Genomic DNA, 21,437 nt, shown 5'->3' with positions numbered 1-21,437 from the left:
ACTCAAAGCGAAACTTCACTCTTTCAGTCAACATTGACTATTTTGAACGCTTATGCTGCTATAGCATTAGTAAAAAGATAGGAAAATATATAATATTTTCCTGTTTTAAACCTTTTTTTTTCTACATCTTTTCACTTACTTCCTGGTTTCCATGCCTAGGCAAATGATGTCATACATCCCAGGCGTCATTAGGAGGAGAGGAGGGGTATTCTCAGTTAAGCACACCCTCCTGCTTGCATTCCTGAGCTAAAGGCAGAGGGATTCCAGGAAGTAAGTGTTACGTGAATCGTCTGTCCTTACTCAAGATGGCCACGGCTAGAAATCCTAGGTGGTGCTTTTCAAAGTGATTTCTCAGCAAAATAAAGTATGGAAACAAGGAGGAATGGGGGAGTTTGCTTTGAATATTAAAAATTAACTAAAGTCATACTAAAGCTTGTTTTTTAAAAAAAAATAAAATAACAAACATGTCTTTACCTGCTCTGTGCAGTAGTTTTGCACACAGCTGCCTCGATCCTCTTTTCAGGTCCTCCGCCGGCTCTCTGGCTCCTCCCCCTCGAACAGTGCCCCCAGGTAAAGCTGCTTGCACTGGGGGCACCACTACATGCTCGCTCCCGAGCTGCTGCTCTATGCATCCATAAAACACGTAGAGACATGGCATGGCCCCACTCCTCCTACTTTCTCCATTGGCTCACTGAGCCACTGCTCTATGCGTCCATAAAACACATAGAGACACGGATCGGCCATGCTCCTCCTGCTTTCTTCATTGGCTCACTGGCTGTGATTGACATCAGTGGGAGCCAATGGGCTCCTGCTGCTGTCTCAGCCAATGAAGAGGGAGAGTCCCCATACAGTTGAGGCTATTGTGAACATCGCTGGATCAGAGAGGGCTCAAGTAAGGATTGGGGGAGTGCACAGAACACATGAAGGTAGAAAAACATGAGCCTTTAGGATCATTTTAAACTTTTTTTTTCATTTTGGATAGAGCAAGGGAGGGTCATAACCCCAGTCAGATTTTGTTTTCACCATCTGTGTTGCATTGTTCCCTAGCCAAACAGGAAGTGAGAGGAAATCCTTGCAAATTAAGGGAATACCTTGGGAAACCTCAGATCACCAGAACTAGTGTCTCTATTGGAAGATTTCCCCTCTATTTCTTTTCTGGGGACAACCCAAAATGTGGGAATTTCTTTTACTGTAAAATATAACGGTAAACAGGGCAAATAGGTGGGGTGAATCTCCCTAACGAGTTCACAGACAGCAATAAAAACTGACAGGGGTTCCAATCCCTCTGCACTCTACACAAAACTAAAAAAAAATGTTACTACACATCTTGGTAACTACACTATAGCTGAATGACGGCTACAGCGTGGTTATCCAGTTCTAGGAGGGCATCATATGACGTCCTCCCAGAACGCAACCTAACGCGCCTCCCATCCGGCGATCTCCATGATTGCTGTGTCCTACAGATACGTGATGAGGTAAAAGGCCAATCACAGCGGCCTTTTACCACGTGATCAGCTGTGTCCAATGACACAGCAGATCACAGAGTAAATAGTTGCTAGTAAGAGCGTGAAGAAAGTACTGACGATAACCGGCAGCTGTCACAGAGCAGATCGGCATCGATCATCAGGGCACTGATGATCAGTGCCCTGCAGTGCCGCCCAGCAGTGTCACCCACCAGTGCCCAGCAGTTCCCATCAGTGGCCAGAAGTGCCTCCAAGCAGTGCCTCTCACCTGTGTCTAGAGGTGCCTCCCACCAGTGCCCAGCAGTGCCACTCATCAGTGCTGCCCAGCAGTTGCACCCATCAGTGCTGCCCAACAGTTGCGCCCATCAGTGCCGCCCATCGGTGTCTAGTAGGTCGGCCCATCAGTGCCACCAGTCAGTGCCACCAGTCAGAGCCATCAGTGAGTGCTGCCAGTCAGTGCCATCAGTCAGTGCTGCCTGTTAGTCTCGCCCATCAGTGCTGCCCATCAGTTCCACCTGTCAGTGCCCATCGGTGCTGCCTATCAGTGACCATCATTGCTGCATATCAGTGCCTCCTCATCAATGCCCACCAGTACTGCTTCATCCATGCCACCTCAACAGTGCAGCCTATCAGTGCCCATCAGTGCTGGCTGCCTATCTGTGCCACCTCATCAGTGCCCATCAGTGCTGCAAATCAGTGCCCATCAGTGCTGCCTCATCAAAACACTTCAGTGAAGGAAAAAAAATTACCTGATTGCAAAATTATAATATAATAGAAACAAAGAAAAACTTTTTTTTTCAATTTTTTTGCTCTTTTTTTGTTTATAGTGCAAAATATAAAACACGCATTGGTGATTAAATACCACCAAAAGAAAACTCTATGTGTGAAGAAAAATGATAAAAATTTCATATGGGTACAGTGTTGCATGACCGCACAATTGTCATTCAAAGTGCGACAGCGCTGAAAGCTGAAAATTGGCCTGGGCGGGAAGGGGGTATAAGTGCCCAATAGGCAATGTATCCAGGTGGATGATACCTTGTTATTTTGCAGGACAAACTGGGCTTTCATTTGGTGGTAAATGGTAACAGATATCTCCTGATTTTTAATATTATCAAAGTCAACCTGCCAAATATTAAAAAAAAATATTTTTTAAAACTTTAGTTGAATTTTTTTATAGCTAGCTCTATAACCTACCCCCAAGAACAACCCAGAATACATTTTCCTGCTCCTGGCAATTGCAGCAATACCACGTACAGTATGTGTCTGTTATTTATTGTATAATACAGCCCAGAAACAATAGTGCATATTATGCTTCTTTTATTCTACTTAAAACATACTGACTCTAATTTTCAAAAATGCTTTTAAAAAGAAAAAAATCCTACCCAAAATATACTGACCCTGACATTTGACCCTGGAGTTTGACCCTGGCTCTGACCTAGATCAAACTTTGATCTTAGCTATTTTTTCTTTTTTTTTTTTCTTTTTTTTTATATATTTTTTTGCACACTTTTGTTTACATCTACGTCTCCTACAAGGAGAGAAATATTCAATAAATGTTTCTCTCAATTCAGAGGAAAAAGGAAAAACAGGGATGAGCTACACAGTGACTGATCAATCAGAAGCTAACACCGAGATCAGGAGACTTCAGCCTGTCACCCTACTATGGAGTCACAGTCTGAGCTTATGGGGCCCCCCCACAGTGGTGGAACTCCAGGGCCCAGTCACATGTGCGACCTTTGCAACCCTAGTAGTTCTGCCACTTATGGGGGTCTATTATTCGTGCAGACTGACCAAATTTTCAGTAGTATAATAATTCCTAAGGTTGTCAGCTCCATCTAGTGGCCAAAATGCAGTTTAGTTTTCTAAAATACTTCAAAAAGGAAATATTCTACATTGTGACCATTAGGTGGCGCTAAAGATCACAATTAAACTACATTCAACCTGCATGATTGTGTGTGATATTCACCCAATTAATGATTTATAAATAGACTCCTATGTGTGTTTACAATTACATTCTTCCACTTCCTGCTTTCCCAAAGGCACTGGTGACATAGTCTCGGATACACAGCTGCCCCCTGGGAAGGCTACATTGCCAGTGCCTTCTAGGGTTTTCTCATGAATAATCTGCCAGATCTTGGCTGAAGAGTAGTGTTGGGCTGAATGTTCGAGTCAAACCTAAGTTCGACTCGAACATTGACCGTTTGTGTGTTCGCTGAACAAACGAACGATACAGGCGTTCGGCGGGATGTTCGCCCGCTGTGCCCCACGATGCACTGCACTCTGACAGTGCATTGTGATTGGTCAACGCAATGCACCTGACCACAGGTCAGGTGCAATGCTATGGACAATCACAGCAGATGATGATGTCACAAGGGGCGGGATGAACCGTACTCCCTTGTGATGTCATGACAGTACTTAAGAACTGTCATCACAGCGCAGCTGTCAGACAACTGGATCCAGCATGGCAAGGGGAGTGGTGTTTTTTTTTTTTTTTTCTGGTAGCGGCGGTGGTGGGCATTGTGACTGACGTTGGATCTACTTTTGGGGACATTTTTAAAAATTTAACTTTTAATAAAGGACTTGTCAAAGACTGTCTCCAGTCTGTTTTACACTACACATTTTTTTTGTAAATGGGTAGTGGTACCAGATTCCGATAAGCCCCCTACCCACAGACCCCATCAACCACCGGCCGACAATTCTTTTTATATTCAGCTGTCAGAGGGGAACCCCACTGACAGCTGAATCAATAATGAATGTTTCAATACTAAAATACCGCTCAATAATATAACTCATGTGGTATTTTAGTAACTGCGCGGTATACTCAGATGTGGTAAGATACCGCTCAGTAAATTGTTCCTGTTTGAAGTTTGCAGTCGAACATTCTGTAGGTTTGAATGTTCGACCGTGAACCGAATGGGGGGGTGTTCGGCCCATCTCTACTGAAGAGTCATTTTTTTTTATTTGTGCCGATGGAATGTAAAGTCATACAGTGCATGAGGAAGATCTGGCACAGAAATCATCATTGCACTAGCACAGAAATGAGGAAGAAGAAGCTGACCTGTGATGATGACTATTTTTAAACTGGAGGTGTGAATTTCCTTGTGGTGGGGAAACAGAATGATGAGATATGGTGACATGTAAATAAAAGAGTTAAGTACTGAGTACATTTATTTATTTTAATGTTTTTATTTCATTGATGGTGGTAGGTTAACCTTTTGATGCGTCATATGCATCCGCTCGGCATGTGGACCTGAACGCTGAGTGGTCACATATATGCGGCCCTGTTAAAATTACTTACAATGCTGAGAGCATGCTCCCTGCACGCTCCCAGCATGGTCGCTGGCGGTGATCGGTAAACTCCCAATTCATACTCTCCGATCATGTGACCACTATGACAGCCAATCACAGCGGTCACATGATTCGAAGATCTGCCCGGCTTTTGGAACCCTTAAAGGGCCAGGAGGCGGTCGGCACCAAGAGGTTAATATAAAAGAGGAAGTGAAAAGTTTTTCTTCAAAGCAGAGTTTCAGAAAACCAGAAAATGAATAAACATGAGAATGTCTAAATATTTGTAATTGCAACAATTTTCTGGGCGAAGTGATGCATTATTTGACAGAAATGCAGTGGGTGCCAATATTTTTGGTCATGACCAGGGGTGGACTGACCATTTGGAAACTCGGGCACTGCCCGAGGGCCCGGGGTCAGTAGGGGGCCCAATGAGATGCCCCTGGTACCTTTTTCATAGACTTTTTGAGTTTGGGCAAGGACATAGGGGCCCCATGATCCCCTATTGCCCAGGGGCCCCATGAGTTGTCAGTTTGCCCCTGGTCATGACTGTATTTGCAGAGGAGCATTTCAGGCTGAAAAAAAAATCACAAGTGCATTTTTGAGACGAGCTTTCAGGCAGAAAAAACGCTTGACCCACATAAACACAACTAAACGTACTGTTTAGGAGCATTCGGCATTTTGCACATTGATTATAATGAAAAATGAGCAGAGGGGAACGTTTTTGGAAAAAACGCTTATAAATGCTCAAAAACGTTTGTGCAATACGGGCTACTATGAGCTTTTTTTCTTTTATGCTTCTTTTTTTTGCCAGAGGTTCTGCCATTTTTTCAGTTGCCTAGTGTTCATAGACCCAAAAATGTATTTTATTGTTTATGCCATCCATAGACAAAAGTTGTAACATGATTTTTTTTCTAGATTGACTAGTGTTACTTTTAAAACAATAAGTGGTCCTGTTGATAAAAAGTTATTTTTTAACTTTCAAGGTTTAACTGGCATATAGTGCAGCTCAAAGTTCTCCTCTTTAAAGTGATACTAAACCCAGGACCCTGCAGTCACTATATCTGGTTTCCCAGGACCCTGCATTTACTATATCTGGTCTCCCAGGACCCTGCATGTACTATATCTGGTCTCCCAGGACCCTGCATTCACTATATCTGGTCTCCCAGGACCCTGCAGTCACTATATCTGGTCTCCCAGGACCCTGCATTCACTATATCTGGTCTCCCAGGACCTTGCAATCACCATATCTGGTCTCCCAGGACCCTGCAGTCACTATATCTGGTCTCCCAGGACCCTGCATTCACTATATCTGGTCTCCCACAGTACACAGAACATGGAAATGTAATTATTTTAATAAATATAAACTGCTAAATATCTATTCTCATGAGCAGTTAGAGCAGTCTTGTGACTTCTATCAGCGTCCAGCAGAGCACTAGTTAAAACATGTAGGATGAGTTTTCTTTCTGCTCTAGGAGGATGAAGAACCCCTGGCCTCTGTCTGGACAGTGCTGATTGGCCCTGTGCTAATCACTCTCCCAAGAAAAAAAAACTCTCTAGCAATACACACCAAACTGAGCATGTGCAGAATGTCTCCACATGATATGTCTTATCAGGAGATAAGAGGGGGGCACTGAAAGAAGGGGAGGATCAGAGAAGACATGATCAATCAGCATTTTTATACATGCAGAGGGTTAACCCCATAGGTCCCACAGTGAGTATAATAAGCATGCTTTACTGCATATACAAACTGATTTTACTGTTGGGGGTATAATAACACTTTAATCTTCTATGAACAAACCAGGAAAGTTACAATGAAGCAACAATACCATTGCTACGTTTTAACTCTTTTTGACATGCGGATGTTGTTCTGTGGATGGATAAAACAATCCTGGCTGTATTGCCTGTAAATGTGTCTAGAGAGCTGCGGGGGAGGGGCTGGGCGTACTACACATGCCCAATGTCTGTAATCGGGCAGTTATGTGTTAATATTGAGCTACATTTATTTGTGTCATTTATCCCTGCTTAGAATTCAGTTTAGGCTCATTTAGGGGTTAGCTGTTTTAGTATTAGGTGGATATAAATTTAAAGCTCAATTCCATCCTCCTACCTCTTGTCCCCCCCAGTGCTACCCTCTCCCCCCTGGACCACCCTTGCATGTATTTATAGATATTTTATTCTTACTTTTTTCAGATGGCTTCTGGTTGGTCAACAGGGTCCAATATGCTTCTTCTCTGGTGCTGGGTGGCTCTCAATGATGCAGATAGTGTCAATGATGTGATATCAACTCTGTTCTCATCAGTACACTGTTAGCACACGGCACCAAGCTGATGCCCACAGGCAGGGCCTGGGCTCCTTTATAGGGCCTAGGTCAGCAAGGGGGATAATGCAGGCAGCTGGGTGGGCTGGAAGTGTGATCTGCACGGGGAAAGGGGGGGTATTGGGTGACAATTACTGCAGCTGATCCCCTGTATGGGTCTCTCTGCAGCAGCTGAAAGCCAGCTTCCCTCCTCTCCATCCCACCTGCAGCTGCAAAGTACGCCCTTCCTTTCCTGAATGAACACAAGTGATCAGTACCGATCATTCACTCTGTTCATTCATAACTGAAGCATAGTAAACTGTGTTTTGTTTGGGGGGGTGGGTCATGTCAGGTTGGCTGTAAGAAGCCCCGTGGTTTCTAACAGCAGCCCTGCCCAAAGGGACTGGGCTTATAATGTCCTACATGCACTCACAGGAAGTTGATTGAATCACAGCATCATTCAGCCTGAAAGAGAACCACCACTGGGTCACCACTACAACACACATACCTAGTGCACAGCAACACACTTACATTGTAGCAGACCACAATGCACTGTTGTAAACCATCTTGTGTTTTTAAAAAAAAAATCTTATATTCATGAGGCTTTGACAGCCCATTTGAAATGAATGGACTGTCTAAACACAACATGCCTCAATGGGCAAAGACATACACTCGTTAATTAAATAACATAACAAATAGTCAGAATGGACCCTAAGGCTTTATTCACACCGGTTGCATTCTGGGAACAGAAACATATGGTTCCAGGTGTGTTCCCAGGATGCACTACACAGTCAGTAGCATACAATCAATATGGTACTGGTTGTATTTGCAGACATGTTTCTGGTGGTGTCAGTATGGTACTGATTGTATCTGTGTATGTACAGTATATCTGGTGGTGTCATTATGGTACTGATTGTATTTGCGGACATGTTTCTGGTGGTGTCACTATGGTATTGATTGTATCTGTGTACGTGTATCTGGTGGTGTCAGTATGGTATTGATTATATCTATGCATATATTTTTGGTGGTGTCAATATGGTACGTATTGTATCTATGGACATTAGGCCCAGACTGGCCATAGGGCACACCAGGCATTTGCCCAGTGGGCTGGGGGTGTCCTAAGAAGAGCTGCCTGTTGATGACCTTACCTACAGCAGGACCAGCACAGGAAAACTAGGAGGTGCAGAAGAAGAGCGCCACATACCTCCCACAGGCCTGCCGCTGTAAATACATTGCACTGAAGGGACAATGGCAGGCTCTCTCCTAACATTACCCTGCACACCATGACAGCTGCACAGGGGAGGAAGGTGAGCACATTGAACCCTGCACTGATCCAGTGTGTGTTACAACCAAACATCCTGCTCTGTATCCTGCTGTGCATGTGTGGCGGGGGTGGGGGAGATCGGACTGTCTCTTTGCTGGCTTGGGCTGTCTGGATTGGACCAACTCTTTATTCTCTTGGGCTGTCTCTTTGCTCGATTGGGCCATCTCTTTGCTATATGGAGTTGTCTCTTTGCTGGATTGGACTGTCTCTTTGCTGGATTGCGCCATCTCTTCACTATATGCAGCTGTCTCTTTGCTGGATTGGGATGTTTCTTTGCAAGATTGGGCCATCTCTCTGCTATACTGTATGGAGCTGTCTCTTGCTGGATTGGGCTTTCTCTTTGCTGAATTGGGCTGCCTCTTTGCTATATACAGCTGTCTCTTTGCTGGACTGGGATGTTATTATTATTATTATACAGGATTTATATAGTGCCAACAGTTTGCTCAGCGCTTTACAATATAACGGGAGACAATACAGCAACAATACAGTTCAATACAAGAGGGTTAGGAAGGCCCTGCTCCTTGGAGCTTACAATCTAAGAGGGAATGGCTAATGATACAAAAGGTAGTAATTATGGGGGATGGACTGGTAGGAGGAGTAGAAGATTCCATTATTAGCTGAGGGCAGGATAGTCTTCCCTGAAGAGATAGGTTTTCAGAGATCACCTAAAAGTGAGCAGAGTTTACAATAGTCTGATAAATTGGGGTAGAGAGTTCCAAAGGATGGCGGAAGCTCTGGAGACGAGCATGGGAGGAGGAGACAATGGAGCTAGAAAGCAGGAGTTCGTGTGAGGAGCTGAGAGTATGGTTTAGGTGATATTTGGAGACAAGATTGGTGATGTAATTTGGGACAGAGTTATAAATGGTTTTATACGTTATTGTTAATGTTTTGAATTTTATCCGTTGGGCAATGGGAAGCCAGTGGAGGGATTGGCAGAGAGGGGTGGCAGATATGGAACGGTTAGTAAGGTGGATGAGTCTGGCAGCAGCATTCATGATAGACTGAAGAGGGAATAGCCTGCGATGAGGCAGGCCAATGAGGAGGGAGTTACAATAGTCACGGCGAGATATAACCAGGGAGCGAATAAGTTGCTTAGTAGTTTCAGAGGTTAAGAACGGGCGTATCTTGGAGATGTTGCGGGGGAGAAGTCTACAAGATTTGGACAGCGATTGGATTTGGGGCTGAAAGGACAGATGAGAGTCTAGGATTACGCCTAGCACCCTGGCATGAGGGGAGGGACTGATGGTTGTGATGTTTATCTTGATGGAGAAGTCAGGGGAGGGGGCATGGGCTGGAGGGAATAGTATGAGCTCAGTTTTGGAAAGACTGAGTTTGAGGAAGTGGAGTGACATCCATGCCGATATGTCAATTAGTAGGTTAGTAATGCGAGAGGAGACTGAAGGGGTGAGGTGAGGTGATGAGTAGAAAGATTTATCTGTGTGTCATCAGCATAGAGATGGTACTTAAAGCCATGGGCGTTTATCAAGTGACCAAGGGAGGAGGTGTAGATGGAGAAGAGTAGGGGTCCAAGGACAGAACCTTGAGGGACCCCTAGAGAAAGAGGGAGTGGAGAGGAGGAACCAGAGTTGTAGGTGATGCTGAAGGAGCTCTGCGATAGGTAGGTGGAGAACCAGGAGAGAGCAGAGTCTTGGAGGCCAAGAGAGTGGAGTTTTTTGAGGAGGAGGGGATGGTCAACAGTATCAAAGGCCGCACAGAGGTCAAGTAGTAAGAGTACGGAGTAGTGGCCATTGGTTTTAGCTGTTAGTAAATCATTAGTGAGCTTTAGTAGGGCAGTTTCAGTGGAGTGTTGTGAGTGAAAGCCAGACTGTAAAGGGTCAAGAAGGTTGTTATCGGTGAGGTCGGAGCCCAGGCGCTTGTAGACTAAGAGTTCTAGGTAAATGGCAGCAGGGAGATGGGTCTTAAGTTGTTCAGGTCGGTGGGGTCCAGGGAGGGCTTTTTAAGTATGGGAGTGATGTGTGCATACTTTAGAGGGGAAGGCACTGTTAGAGAGGGAGAGATTGAAGATGTGAGTGAGGGAGCATAGGATGGAAGAAGAGAGTGACCATAGTAGTTCTGAGGGGACAGGATTTAGGGGGCAGGTAGTGAGGCAGGATGTCTCTTAGCTGAACGTTACTGTCTCTATGGTAGATTGAGCTGTCTCTTTGCTATATGGGATTGTTTCTTTGCTGGATTGAGCTGTCTCTTTTGTGAATTGGGATGTCTCTTTGCTGGATGGTGATTTCTCTTTGCTAGATTGGGATGTCCCTTTGCTATATGGAGATATCTCTTTGCTATATATGGATGTCTCTTTGCTGGATTCGGATGTCTGTTTGCTATGTGGGGATGTCTCTCTGCTGGATTGGGATGTCTCTTTGCTATATAGGGATGTCTCTGTGCCATATATGGAAGTCTTTTTGCTGGATTGGGCTGTCTCTTTGCTGGATTGGGATGTCTCTTTGATGAATATATGGGGATGTCTCTTTGCTGAAGGTAGGACTGTGCAGGGGAGGCAGAGAGTAAAAGGGGGCACTCAGATTGGAAAGAAAAGGGGGTATAACTGCAAGGGGCACTGTGATGGGTGGGCTGTGATTGCTATGTGCACTGTAATGTAAGGGGGACTGCACTGTAATCAACACCAACTTCAACACTGTAATCAATACCAACTCTGTGAATATCCCATCATCAACATCCCCCACAAACACCCACCATGGTGTCAGTATTATACTGATTGTATCTACAGATATGTTTATGGTGGTGTCAGTATAGTGCTGATTGTATCTGCTGACATGTTTCTGCTGGTGTCATTATGGTACTGATTGTATTTGTAGACATGGTTCTGATAGTGTCAGTATGGTACTGATTGCATCTACTGACATGTTTCTGCTGGTGTCATTATGGTACTGATTGTATTTGTAGACATGGTTCTGATAGTGTCAGTATGGTACTGATTGCATCTACTGACATTTCTGGTGGTGTCAGTATGGTACTGATTGTAGTTGTGGACAAGTATCTGGCTATTCTTTGTATTTGCAGACGATTTCTGGTGGTGTCATTGTGGCACTGGTTGTATCTCTGCAGACATGGCATAGCACAGCTCCTATAGTGTGTAGGATGGGGGGTCATTCTTCCCTCCCTGTAACCCTGACTTTAACCCTCCTCTAATGATTTATTAGAGTGAACACAGCTATCTCGCATTGATAGGCATGCTAGAAAAGGCCCAATTATCGGCTAAGGCTGACTCAAACCCTACCTGCTACAAAAGACTGACTTTTCATACAATTGACATTCACTGTAATAATAGGCACTTGTAGAATGTATCTTCAACCTACTACAAGGAGGGGGAATTAGCTCAAATGGTAGAGCGCTCGCTTAGCATGCGAGAGGTAGCGGGATCGATGCCCGCATTCTCCAAGTCTTTTCTCACGTTTTATTTTCTATTTTAGGGCTTACTATTTTAATTTCTGTTCGCCAACAACACCAACATAATTAGATGTCTCTATATAATAAATAGATTTAAGCATGTATCAGAATAATCTTCACCAATGCAAAAGCCATCCTTCCACAGAAATATTTACTTGAATATGAGTAATTCATATCTTTTGAATATGAGTGAATTTTATTTGTTTCTTCTATTAGTAAGTTGGAACGAGCTGATTACAATGTTTTCATACGAGTCCAGCTCTGCACATAAGTCATTTCTCCCTTGGTCAGCATTTGTCATATTTCTACTCAGTTAATCCTTTGGTGCCTTACAAGTTGACATTTTTCTTCACAAATCTTGTGACATAGTAACTGACTTCAGGTGTGAAAAATGTACTCTATCCAATGTATGCATTTAGTAAATCGTGTGCACATATTTATATACTGCATTGTATTTGATGTGAAATACGTTTAACGTTTTACGTCTGCAGAGACACCTAGTGGACAATCAGTGAAGTGTAACACAGAGACACCTAGTGGACAATCAGTGAAGTGTAGCACAGAGACACCTAGTAGACATTCAGTGAAGTGTAGCACAGAGACACCTAGTGGACACTCAATGAAGTGTAGCACAGAGACACCTAGTGGCCAATCAGTGAAGTGTACCACAGAGACATCTAGTGGACATTCAGTGAAGTGTAGCACAGAGACACCTAGTGGACATTCAGTGAAGTGTAGCACAGAGACACCTAATGGACAATCAGTGAAGTGTAGCACAAACACACCTAGTGAACAATCTGTCAATTGTAGCACAGAGACACCTAGTGGACAATCAGTGAAGTGTAGCACAGAGACACCTAGTGGACAATAATTGAAGTGTAGCACAGTGACATCTGGTGGACAATCAATGAAATGTAGCACAGTGACATCTGGTGGACAATTACAGTTCCCTTCAAATATTGGCAGCAAGAAAGACATGAGACAAGTATACTGCATAAGCTGCCATTACTGACCTCTCCTAAAACTGCCAGTAGCCTGGCTGTCATGTGAATGCTTTGGAATTAATGCTTTCTGAGCAGCAGAACCAGGACAAGTACAACGTTAATGGAGTCTGACTATTTTCTGACATATATGTATATTTTGGAGCCAGACAAAGCCAGGCAATTAGCATTATACCACTTCAGCTCTCCTACCTTCAGCTCTTCTACTTATTACAGACTCATTTTTATATTTATGCTATGGCCTGCATATTTGGTGATACCTTTTATAACTTGAGATGCCGTAGTAATATATGCAATTTTTTCTGTTTTGAGGGTTGTGAGGGGGATACACTTTTTTCTGGCAATATTGTCTTCGAAAAAATTTTTCTGTCTATACAATTTATACATTTATAGACAAAAAGATGTTAAAATCAAGGAGTATCAGTGTAAAGCTGCATACAGCCATTGATTTCTATGGGCATCTGCACACAGCACCTGTGGCTTCCAGGTAGGGAAATACATTGAATTTTACATAATAAGGTGTGCACAAGGCCTAAAATAAGCATTTTTACTGTGGCCATAAGTATACATTTTATTCTACAATTTGCCCTTTTACAATGACACTAAAACAATGCTTCTAGTACAAAGCATGACAAACTTATTTGTAGGGGGCTTTTTGTTTATTTTGCACATTTTTGATGCAACACTGAAAAAAGAATAACAAAACAAGTGAAAAAAGTTAAAATATTAACAGGGAAAAATCAACAGAAAAATAATAGCTAAAAGAAGAAGGTGAAGAAGGAGTTAATTAGGGCTGATTAGGATTAACTAAGGGTTAATAAGGGGAAATAGGAATACAAATTTGATTTTTTTTTTATGTGCAGATCAACAGTCACCCCTTTGATTTACATGGCAATGAAATAATAAATACAATGTATCAATACAGTGTTACATTGTGTTACCCAATGACACCTCCATTGCGATAACAGTCGTAATAACAAGTTAAAAACACTCCTCAAATGCCCTATGTGCAGTTTTGAAGTGTTTTATAAGCATTTGAAAAGCATTAAAATCACATCACAAACTAAATAAACTGTAATGTTATTAACGCTCCACAACCGTGCAGCAAATGCTTGCCATTGCGTTTGAGGAGCATCACTGTAGACTTGAACGGGAGGCGTTGAAAGGCTTCAAACTCCTCCTGACTGGACATGAGGCTTCAATTTTGAAGCAACACAATGCAAATGCTTCATGTTTTGATAATGTGAACAGCACTGTGTGCTGCCCATAGTATCATTTGCATAGGCGTTTAAGGAGCGTTAAAAACACCCCTCAAACGCCTGCTTTCAAAGCCAGTGTGAATTAGGCCTAAGGCTATGTTTAGACATTTGGCTGCTATTGCCACACCTCAGAAATGCGATCTGCAGTGGATAGCTTTTCAGAGGCATTTGACATGCAGTGAGGAGGCAATATGTCACCTTCTCATCACCTGTTTTAACCCTGTATATACTGCTCCATTAGCAGTTGCAGTGAAACCCCATTAACTTGAATGGGTTGCGTTGAGTGGTGGAGCTGGATCATTTTTGTGACATCACATGTGCACCCCTTATCCAGCTGCCTTTGAAGAGGCCTTGGCTAGAATGAAACCTCCTGTCAGATCTGAAAAATGACAGTATCCAACACAGAGTGGTGACTGTGAGGATATATACAAAGCTTCCAAGTGCCACAACATAATAAAGTTATTGAAATAAACAAACAGGGAGGGAAGGCCATAAAATTGACTTTATAGGCCCTGCAACAGTGCCTATAAAGTCCATTCTATGGCATTCCCTCCCTGTTTGTTTATCTCCTGTCACATCTGGTGGGCAGTATGGCCCTCTGAGTACAATCCATTCAACTGAACGGGACCACACTGCAACTGTTGCACAACCATGTGATGGTGCAGGCTTTTAGGGGTTAAAACAGACAGTGAGGAGGTGACCTAAAAACTTCTCACCACCTGTCAAACACCCTCTAAAATCCACCATGGGCACATCTATGGTGTCCCCCGTCCCGGGACCAATGACTTCTATTTTTCAAAATCCCTCGTTCTTGCCAGGCTTGTGCCCAAAGTTTCAACAACAGTGTGGGTTCCAAGGGAGACCCAGAGCGGGTGAATTTTTTGTCAAGGGAAGGTCTGCATCACAACAGCTTCTCTCTTCGTGGTCAGCTGAAGGAGACCTCCCGTCGTGGTCGTAATTTTCCAGATACATTAGTTTTTTAACTCATACCTCTCGATGGGAGGCAGTTCAGAGGTCTACTACCCCCTTGGAAGACCTATGCTTGCTTTCTTCTCCACGCCGCCACCTTATTTCATATTTCCATATACTCGCTGTTGCTCGAGCTTGACCATCTGCATGAGGACTCTTACTTCTGGAGTTTACCCCCCTGCAATTCTTGTTGAACCACTCTTCAGACTTGAAGGGGTCTTATAGGAAATCTCTATCTATGCATCTAATTAATGGATGACAATGCATTCCTGTCTACTGGAAACAGTCGATGGTCCCATCTATGAAAGACTGGTTCCTGAAAGTGACTCGTGTGTCCAAATTGGAAGAGCTTATTGCTATATCAAAAGAGAGCATGTTGAAATACTGTGCGACTTGGGCTTGCTGGATGGACTTTGAGGCCACAGCTGAGTACGCTAACGCTTTGGGGAGACATTGAGGAGCCGAGTATCTACCTATACTTTTGTTAGAGATGGTACAGGGTGGAGGGCCCCACAGTGTACCATGAGAATTGAGCTGATTGTCGTTTCCTGGAGGGGACTTTTTGGGTCCTCCTGTCAGCCCACGTGCACATTTCTTTTCTTCCCTGCTTCCCATTCTTTTTCCCTTCTCCCCCTCCTTGTGTCTTTCTCCTATTCACCTTTTCATTTTCCCTTTCTCCTACCCTTCCTCTTCCCCCCTCTCTCTCCCTCTCTCCCCCTCTCTGTCTTCCCTCTCTCCCCTCCCCCCTCTCTTCCCTCTCTCTCTCTCCCCTCCCCCTCTCTCTCTTCCCCCTCTCTCTTCCCTCTCTCTCCCCTCCCCCCTCTTCTCCCTCTCCCTCTCCTCTCTCCCATCTCTCTCCCCCCCTCTCTCTCCCTCTCTCTCTCCCTCCCCCCTCTCTCCCTCTTCCCCCCTTCTCTCTTCCCTCCCCCTCTCCCTCTCTCTTCCCCTCTCTCTCTCCCCCCTCTCTCTCCCCCTCCCCCCTCTCTCTCCCCCCTCTCTCTCCCCCCGCTCTCTCTCTCTCCCCCTCTCTCTCTCCCTCCTTTCCCTCTTTCTTTTCTCAGCTTTCCTGCTGTCTCCTTACTGCTTTTCCTCCTTTATTCAATGGTAACATCTTTTCTTTTCTTTTTTTAGCACTCAGCTGGTATGCCAGTTGTGATGTTCTTTGTCTTTTCTTTTTTTAATGTTATTCTTACTGATATTTTGAAATTATATTTTGAAATGTCTAAAAGGAATTTTGTGTACATCTCTATATACACCTCTTTAGACACTGGAGACTCGTATTGTACTGTTGGTTGTATGGGAGATGTTTTATACTGTATACTGAACAATTCTAGAGATTTTGGTCTTGGGAATGCCCATGTTATTGCCATTTGCTGTTATGTGCAGATTGTACGAAAAACGAGGGGCAAACCTCTGGTGTCGATGTTCATGTATACTACTGTTTGACTCAATAAAAACTTTATTAAACTAAAATCTACCATGGATTGCTACTCAGGGGGCTAATGCTAGTCCATAAAGTTTTTCCAGATCTCAGAATTTGCTTTTTTTGCACCAAAGTTAATCAATATTAAGTGAAATAGCGACTCCTCCTGGTCAGTCATTTTATTATCTAAAATTAATAATCCACTTAATCCAAAATAAACATTTGATTCTGATTTTTAATCTAATGTCATATTTCCCAAACAAGAGAAAATCTTCAGATTAATTTGAAACATTTCTGGCTGATTGTCTCTTCTGCTAGATATCAATGTGTATACAATGGATTGCTGCAAGTTCCTTTCCTCAAACTTCTGAGTAAAAGAAAAAAAAGATTTCCTTCCTGTTCCCTGAGGCTGCCACACAGGAGACGTTCCATGCTGCACAGAGGGCTGGTGAGTAATGTCTGCAGATCACAAGGCACAGCACACAATCAGATGATTAGAGGTGGGGGGACAAGAGCCATCCAGGGGAAATCTTCAGCTTTGCTTGTATTGGAGGGAGGAGGACAGAATTTATAAACAGGAGATATAAAAGTGGAAGAGAGCAGACAGTGAAAGAAGAACAAGCACAGCTATAGGACAGTCTCGTATACTACAACACAGACAGCATTTTACAGCTATCCTTGACATGGAAAATTGCTGGGACTAGGAAAACAGGAGTGCTGGTTCCTACAGGAGAAAAAAATCTACTCAAATCAATTAATCGATCGTCTTGGGCACAACCAGAGCCTGTCGGATTTTTCTATATGCGATCACTGCCAGCAGCTATTACCATTCGCAGTAATCATTGTGCTCTACCAGCTGGGAAGGCTTATCGCATCCCCCCACCAGCAGAACACAAAAGCACTGCCAGAGGCATTCCCCCATCAACACTGACTGGGCTGATGGGGGGATCAAGTGATTTTCCTTCCTTCCAGTGTGCTGGAAGGAGAAAAAAATCTACTCAAATCAATTAATCGATCGTCTTGGGCACAACCAGAGCCTGTTGGATTTTTCTATATGCGATCACTGCCACTTGCAGTAATCATTGTATTCTACCAGCTGGGAAGGCATTGCCAGAGGCATTCCCCCATCAACCCTGACTGGGCTGATGGGAGAGATCAAGTGATTTTCTTTCCTTCCACCATGTTGGAAGGAGAAAAAAATCTAATCATCTATAGTTTTACATGTAGGTACAGTGAATATCTCCAAAACGTGTGCCATTTAGGAAATGTTCACATTGACTGTGGTTGATGACGTCACTGCTTATACACAGTGACGTTCTGCATTCAGGGCAATGCTGAGTGTGCTGTGAATGAAGAGCGTTGAGCCATGATTATGTCTCCCCTGCAGTGACATAATTGCAGCTCAGCCATTCAAGAGCATGAACCCAGAAAGTAGACTGCAAAGAGTGACAATGCAGTGCTGGAGGGCTCCATTTTAGAGGTAAGTCTACTATAATGTGCCAGTAAGCACATGGCTCCTATGGGGGCACTTACCGCAGAGGAGGAGCCAGGAGTGGCAACAGGGGACCAAAGAAGAGGAGGATCGGGTTGCTCTTTTCAAAACCAATAGAGCAGAAAATATTTGTTTTGTTTTTTTTTTGTACCTGTAGAATCACTTTAACTCACTAAAAGGAAGCAAATATGATACATTTATTGTTGGGGTTACTGTACACTTTGGGCACGGAAGGCAATCTAATGTCAAATCAAGAAGTCATTCTAATATAGGTTACCTTCAGTGGTCTGATTTCTGGCTTGGTACAGTGCCGCATTCAACAGTTCTTAAAGTGCATATATGATGCTACAGATAGCACTTTCTCTGACCTCCCTCATTATAATAGGACCCAGCTCAGATCAAAGTGAGGTGCTCCCAGTCTTCCCCTATCTCAGAATACTCAGAGCCACAACAAGGGAACTGTCATGTACCCGCAGTAGGAGCCTGAGATGATGAAGGTGGCCTCTTGCATAACTCCTATCCAAGCACCCCTGGAGTTAGAGACAGGAACTGCTAGAGCAATGGAAGGGTGCAAGTGGCAGGAAGCTGGAACTGCAGACTTGAACTTAACCAAATCATGAGGAGGATCAAGGTCAGAGATGAGCAGAAGTTGACAACATGCAGGCAATGAGGTACTGAATTAATAGGCAGAATCTTGGTCAAGAGGCCAGGTTGAAGTCAGTAACAAAGGTAGGCAGCAGACATAACAGGAAGGAGTAGTCCAGAGGCAGGTCAGACCACCCTGCTTATAGCCAAATTTATGGCAAATATTTTCTGTCTGAACATCTTATAAGTGTAGTACTACCCCCATAGGAGTTGCTGAAGATTTGGGTCCCCTTATAGTCTTGCACAGCCAGGCAACACGCACATTCCACAGACTTGCATTCAGAGTCAGTAAACAGTACTTGAGCTTGGTTTCATGTTTTTTTAAGGGGTGTTAAACTTGGATAGGGTAAGGGGTGTATGGGATGCCCAATGGAACTGCAAACCCAGGAAAAACTCCTTAGCAACTATGTACAAGTCTTTACACAGCAAAAACTCTTTTTGGAGAGCACTCCATCCTCTCCTGGTGTACCACCACAGACCCCAGATAATCTTTTTCTTATCCAGGTGCCTGAGGGAATCCCTGGGCAAAGAAATCCAGTGCCTGCCACTTTATATTAAATGGTCCTGGGTAGGGAGCTAATCAAGTTTCCCACCAAAGTGCTCTTTTTCCCTTAACTGGCCTAGGGGGTGTAGGACTACTCACTCAGTCTCAGTCCTGCGAGCAGATTTACGTAAGTGGCTGACTTCAGGCCTTCTGCTGGGCTGGCTACTTTCCTGGCTCTACAGGCTACTTTCCTGGCTCTACAGGTGGTCTTCTTTCCAGCACCCTGTCTGTAGGTAGACCCCTTCCCACAGGCTCCTGCATCTCAGCTTCCTCAAATCTTCTGCTCGAACTCTCCTGGTGCTGAGCAGGCTCAGTCATACTTAAGGGCTGCTCTTGTCCCATGCCAAGCCTCCTGCCTGGGGATTGGCCAGAGTACCTTGAGTATACAGATCATCCCCTCCTCACCCCAGCCCACTGCTTTTAGAATCTGCTCCAAGAGCAGGGGGAGGTATCAAGGAACTTATCTGCAGAGCCTCACAGCCCTGACCCAAATTTGACCCAGCTGACTATTGCCCAGGTTGCTACTCAGCCCTTCTAACTAAAAAATAATCAGCTAACCCCCCCCCCTAGCTAACTAGGGGAGTGCTACATAAGCTACTGATATTTAAGAAATATGTTGTTTGACTGTAATAATAAATGGCTACCATTTTTCCTTTTATCTTTTTGGAGTCTCCTAACAAGATAACATCACTAAACATGGAAGAAGGTCCCTGGATATTCTCTACCAAATCATTACCTTCAGATTCTCGTCTTATGGCAACCCTGGCTAATGGATATCTGGGGACAAGAGTCTACGGAGATGTCCTGCATGTGAATGGAGTGTACAATGGGTCAGTAGGTGACTGTCACAGAGCAAACGTCCCAAGTCCTCTCAACGTCCAGCTTGACATTAGTAAAGAAGAAATTATGGAAGAGACCTTTTCTCTAAATATTAGAACTGGTAACAAATGTTTCAGTTTTTCCATGTAGACAAGATGTTTATTTCTTTGTATGTCCTGTTGGTGGTATTACCAGGTTAGCCTATTTATGCCAATATCATTGTATCTTATGTATGTAATTGCCTTATTCATGCTTCTAATGGAAAATACAGCATATACTGTACACTTCCATATCTGGACCACTTTTGTTCCGTTTTTTAATACTTTTATTTTTTGGCTGAAGCATGACTTAGACATACATACAGTATGTATTTTATTATTTGTGTACCCATTGGTAAATAGATTAAATCACTTTATATGTGGTCACATAAATTAGAAGTGAGCAGAATCTTCAAAGCTGAATTTGTATGGTGTCTTGTGTAGCAGAGATGGCATCTAAGCTGAAACAGAGTATCCTGTAATAGTGACCAGTTATCTTAGCAGCCTACCTATGCACTGTTTGACTGGCTAGCTACCCACCCTATGCAGATCTGGGCTTTCACAAGAGGGACACCATTTCTTTTGCTGTATCTCCATTACTGCTCTGCATTTCTTCACACAATATTTTCTTGGTAATTTTTAGGTACATTCAGCCATACCATCCAGTGCTCTTCATTTACAGCTACCCAACAGATCTTTGCTCATCGTTCCCACAGACATCTCTTGGTCAACATCATATCTTTAAAGATCACAAGGGGTTCCAGTCCTGTTAATGTCAATCTTCAAACACAGTTTAAGGCAGTAAGTGAAGATCTAGATCTTCAGAGAGGTCCTGATTACTTTAATGCTCAGTGAGTATACCAAAGTTCTTGATCTTGATAAATGTTTTTGCAGATATGGGACTGTCGAGTAATTGATTAATTTCATGTAATAATCTGAGATCAACAGAGTATTTTTGAACTATACACTTGGCATGAGTTTTAAATGTGCCTAAATGGGACTTTATACAATGTATCCTTTCCACATAATTTTTTCAGCAAGGCCAGCTAAAATCAGCTCTCTTTGATGTGGGAACCAATACAATACACAATTCATAAATGCTAATACAAATAAAATGTGCCTAAAGGGCATGGAATGTATCGTAAACGGCCTGGAATGGGACAAAAAATAGGCACGGGCATTTTAGACTGAACAGCCCTTTTCTTTTTTTTTAAACCAAATTGCAAATAATAACTACCAGTTTCTTAATGTTATTTATACATATACATACACAGTGCTCTGCATAACATCACATCCCTTTTGAAAAGCAAAATTTTAATCAATATCTCAATGAATACAAGAACAATTTCCCAAATTTTTAAAAAACTGAGTTTTATAGAACATTTGTTTAGCTCATTACATGAAAGTTAGTTAAATATAACTTAAATTACAAAATCTTCAGTTTTACTCAAAGTAG

At 43.3% G+C, this 21,437-nt stretch overlaps 1 protein-coding gene and 1 non-coding gene across 3 annotated transcripts in view; both read left to right on the top strand.

The window, feature by feature from the left end:
• The first annotated feature begins 11,709 nt into the window (after positions 1 to 11,709).
• TRNAA-AGC (transfer RNA alanine (anticodon AGC)) lies at positions 11,710 to 11,782 on the top strand. The gene has a single exon. It is a non-coding gene; the product is annotated as a tRNA-Ala (tRNA).
• Positions 11,783 to 16,764: 4,982 nt separating this feature from the next.
• Positions 16,765 to 21,437, top strand: part of PGGHG (protein-glucosylgalactosylhydroxylysine glucosidase) — a 42,195-nt gene continuing 37,522 nt past the window's right edge. For both annotated transcript variants that reach the window (XM_089658102.1, XM_089658103.1), the window contains exons 1-3: positions 16,765 to 16,891; positions 19,794 to 20,064; positions 20,625 to 20,832. In XM_089658102.1, the coding sequence (XP_089514228.1) occupies positions 16,874 to 16,891; positions 19,794 to 20,064; positions 20,625 to 20,832 (497 nt within the window). In that variant the 5' untranslated portion in view covers positions 16,765 to 16,873. The remainder of the gene's footprint in view (positions 16,892 to 19,793; positions 20,065 to 20,624; positions 20,833 to 21,437) is intronic.

The sequence above is a fragment of the Staurois parvus genome, unplaced genomic scaffold (assembly GCF_062004578.1).
Source record: "Staurois parvus isolate SC_StPar_1 unplaced genomic scaffold, SC_StPar_1.0 ptg001051l, whole genome shotgun sequence".
NCBI classification, from domain to species: domain Eukaryota; kingdom Metazoa; phylum Chordata; class Amphibia; order Anura; family Ranidae; genus Staurois; species Staurois parvus.
The sequence above is the reverse complement of the archived record's forward strand: the minus strand, read 5'-3'. Positions and strand labels throughout refer to the sequence as shown.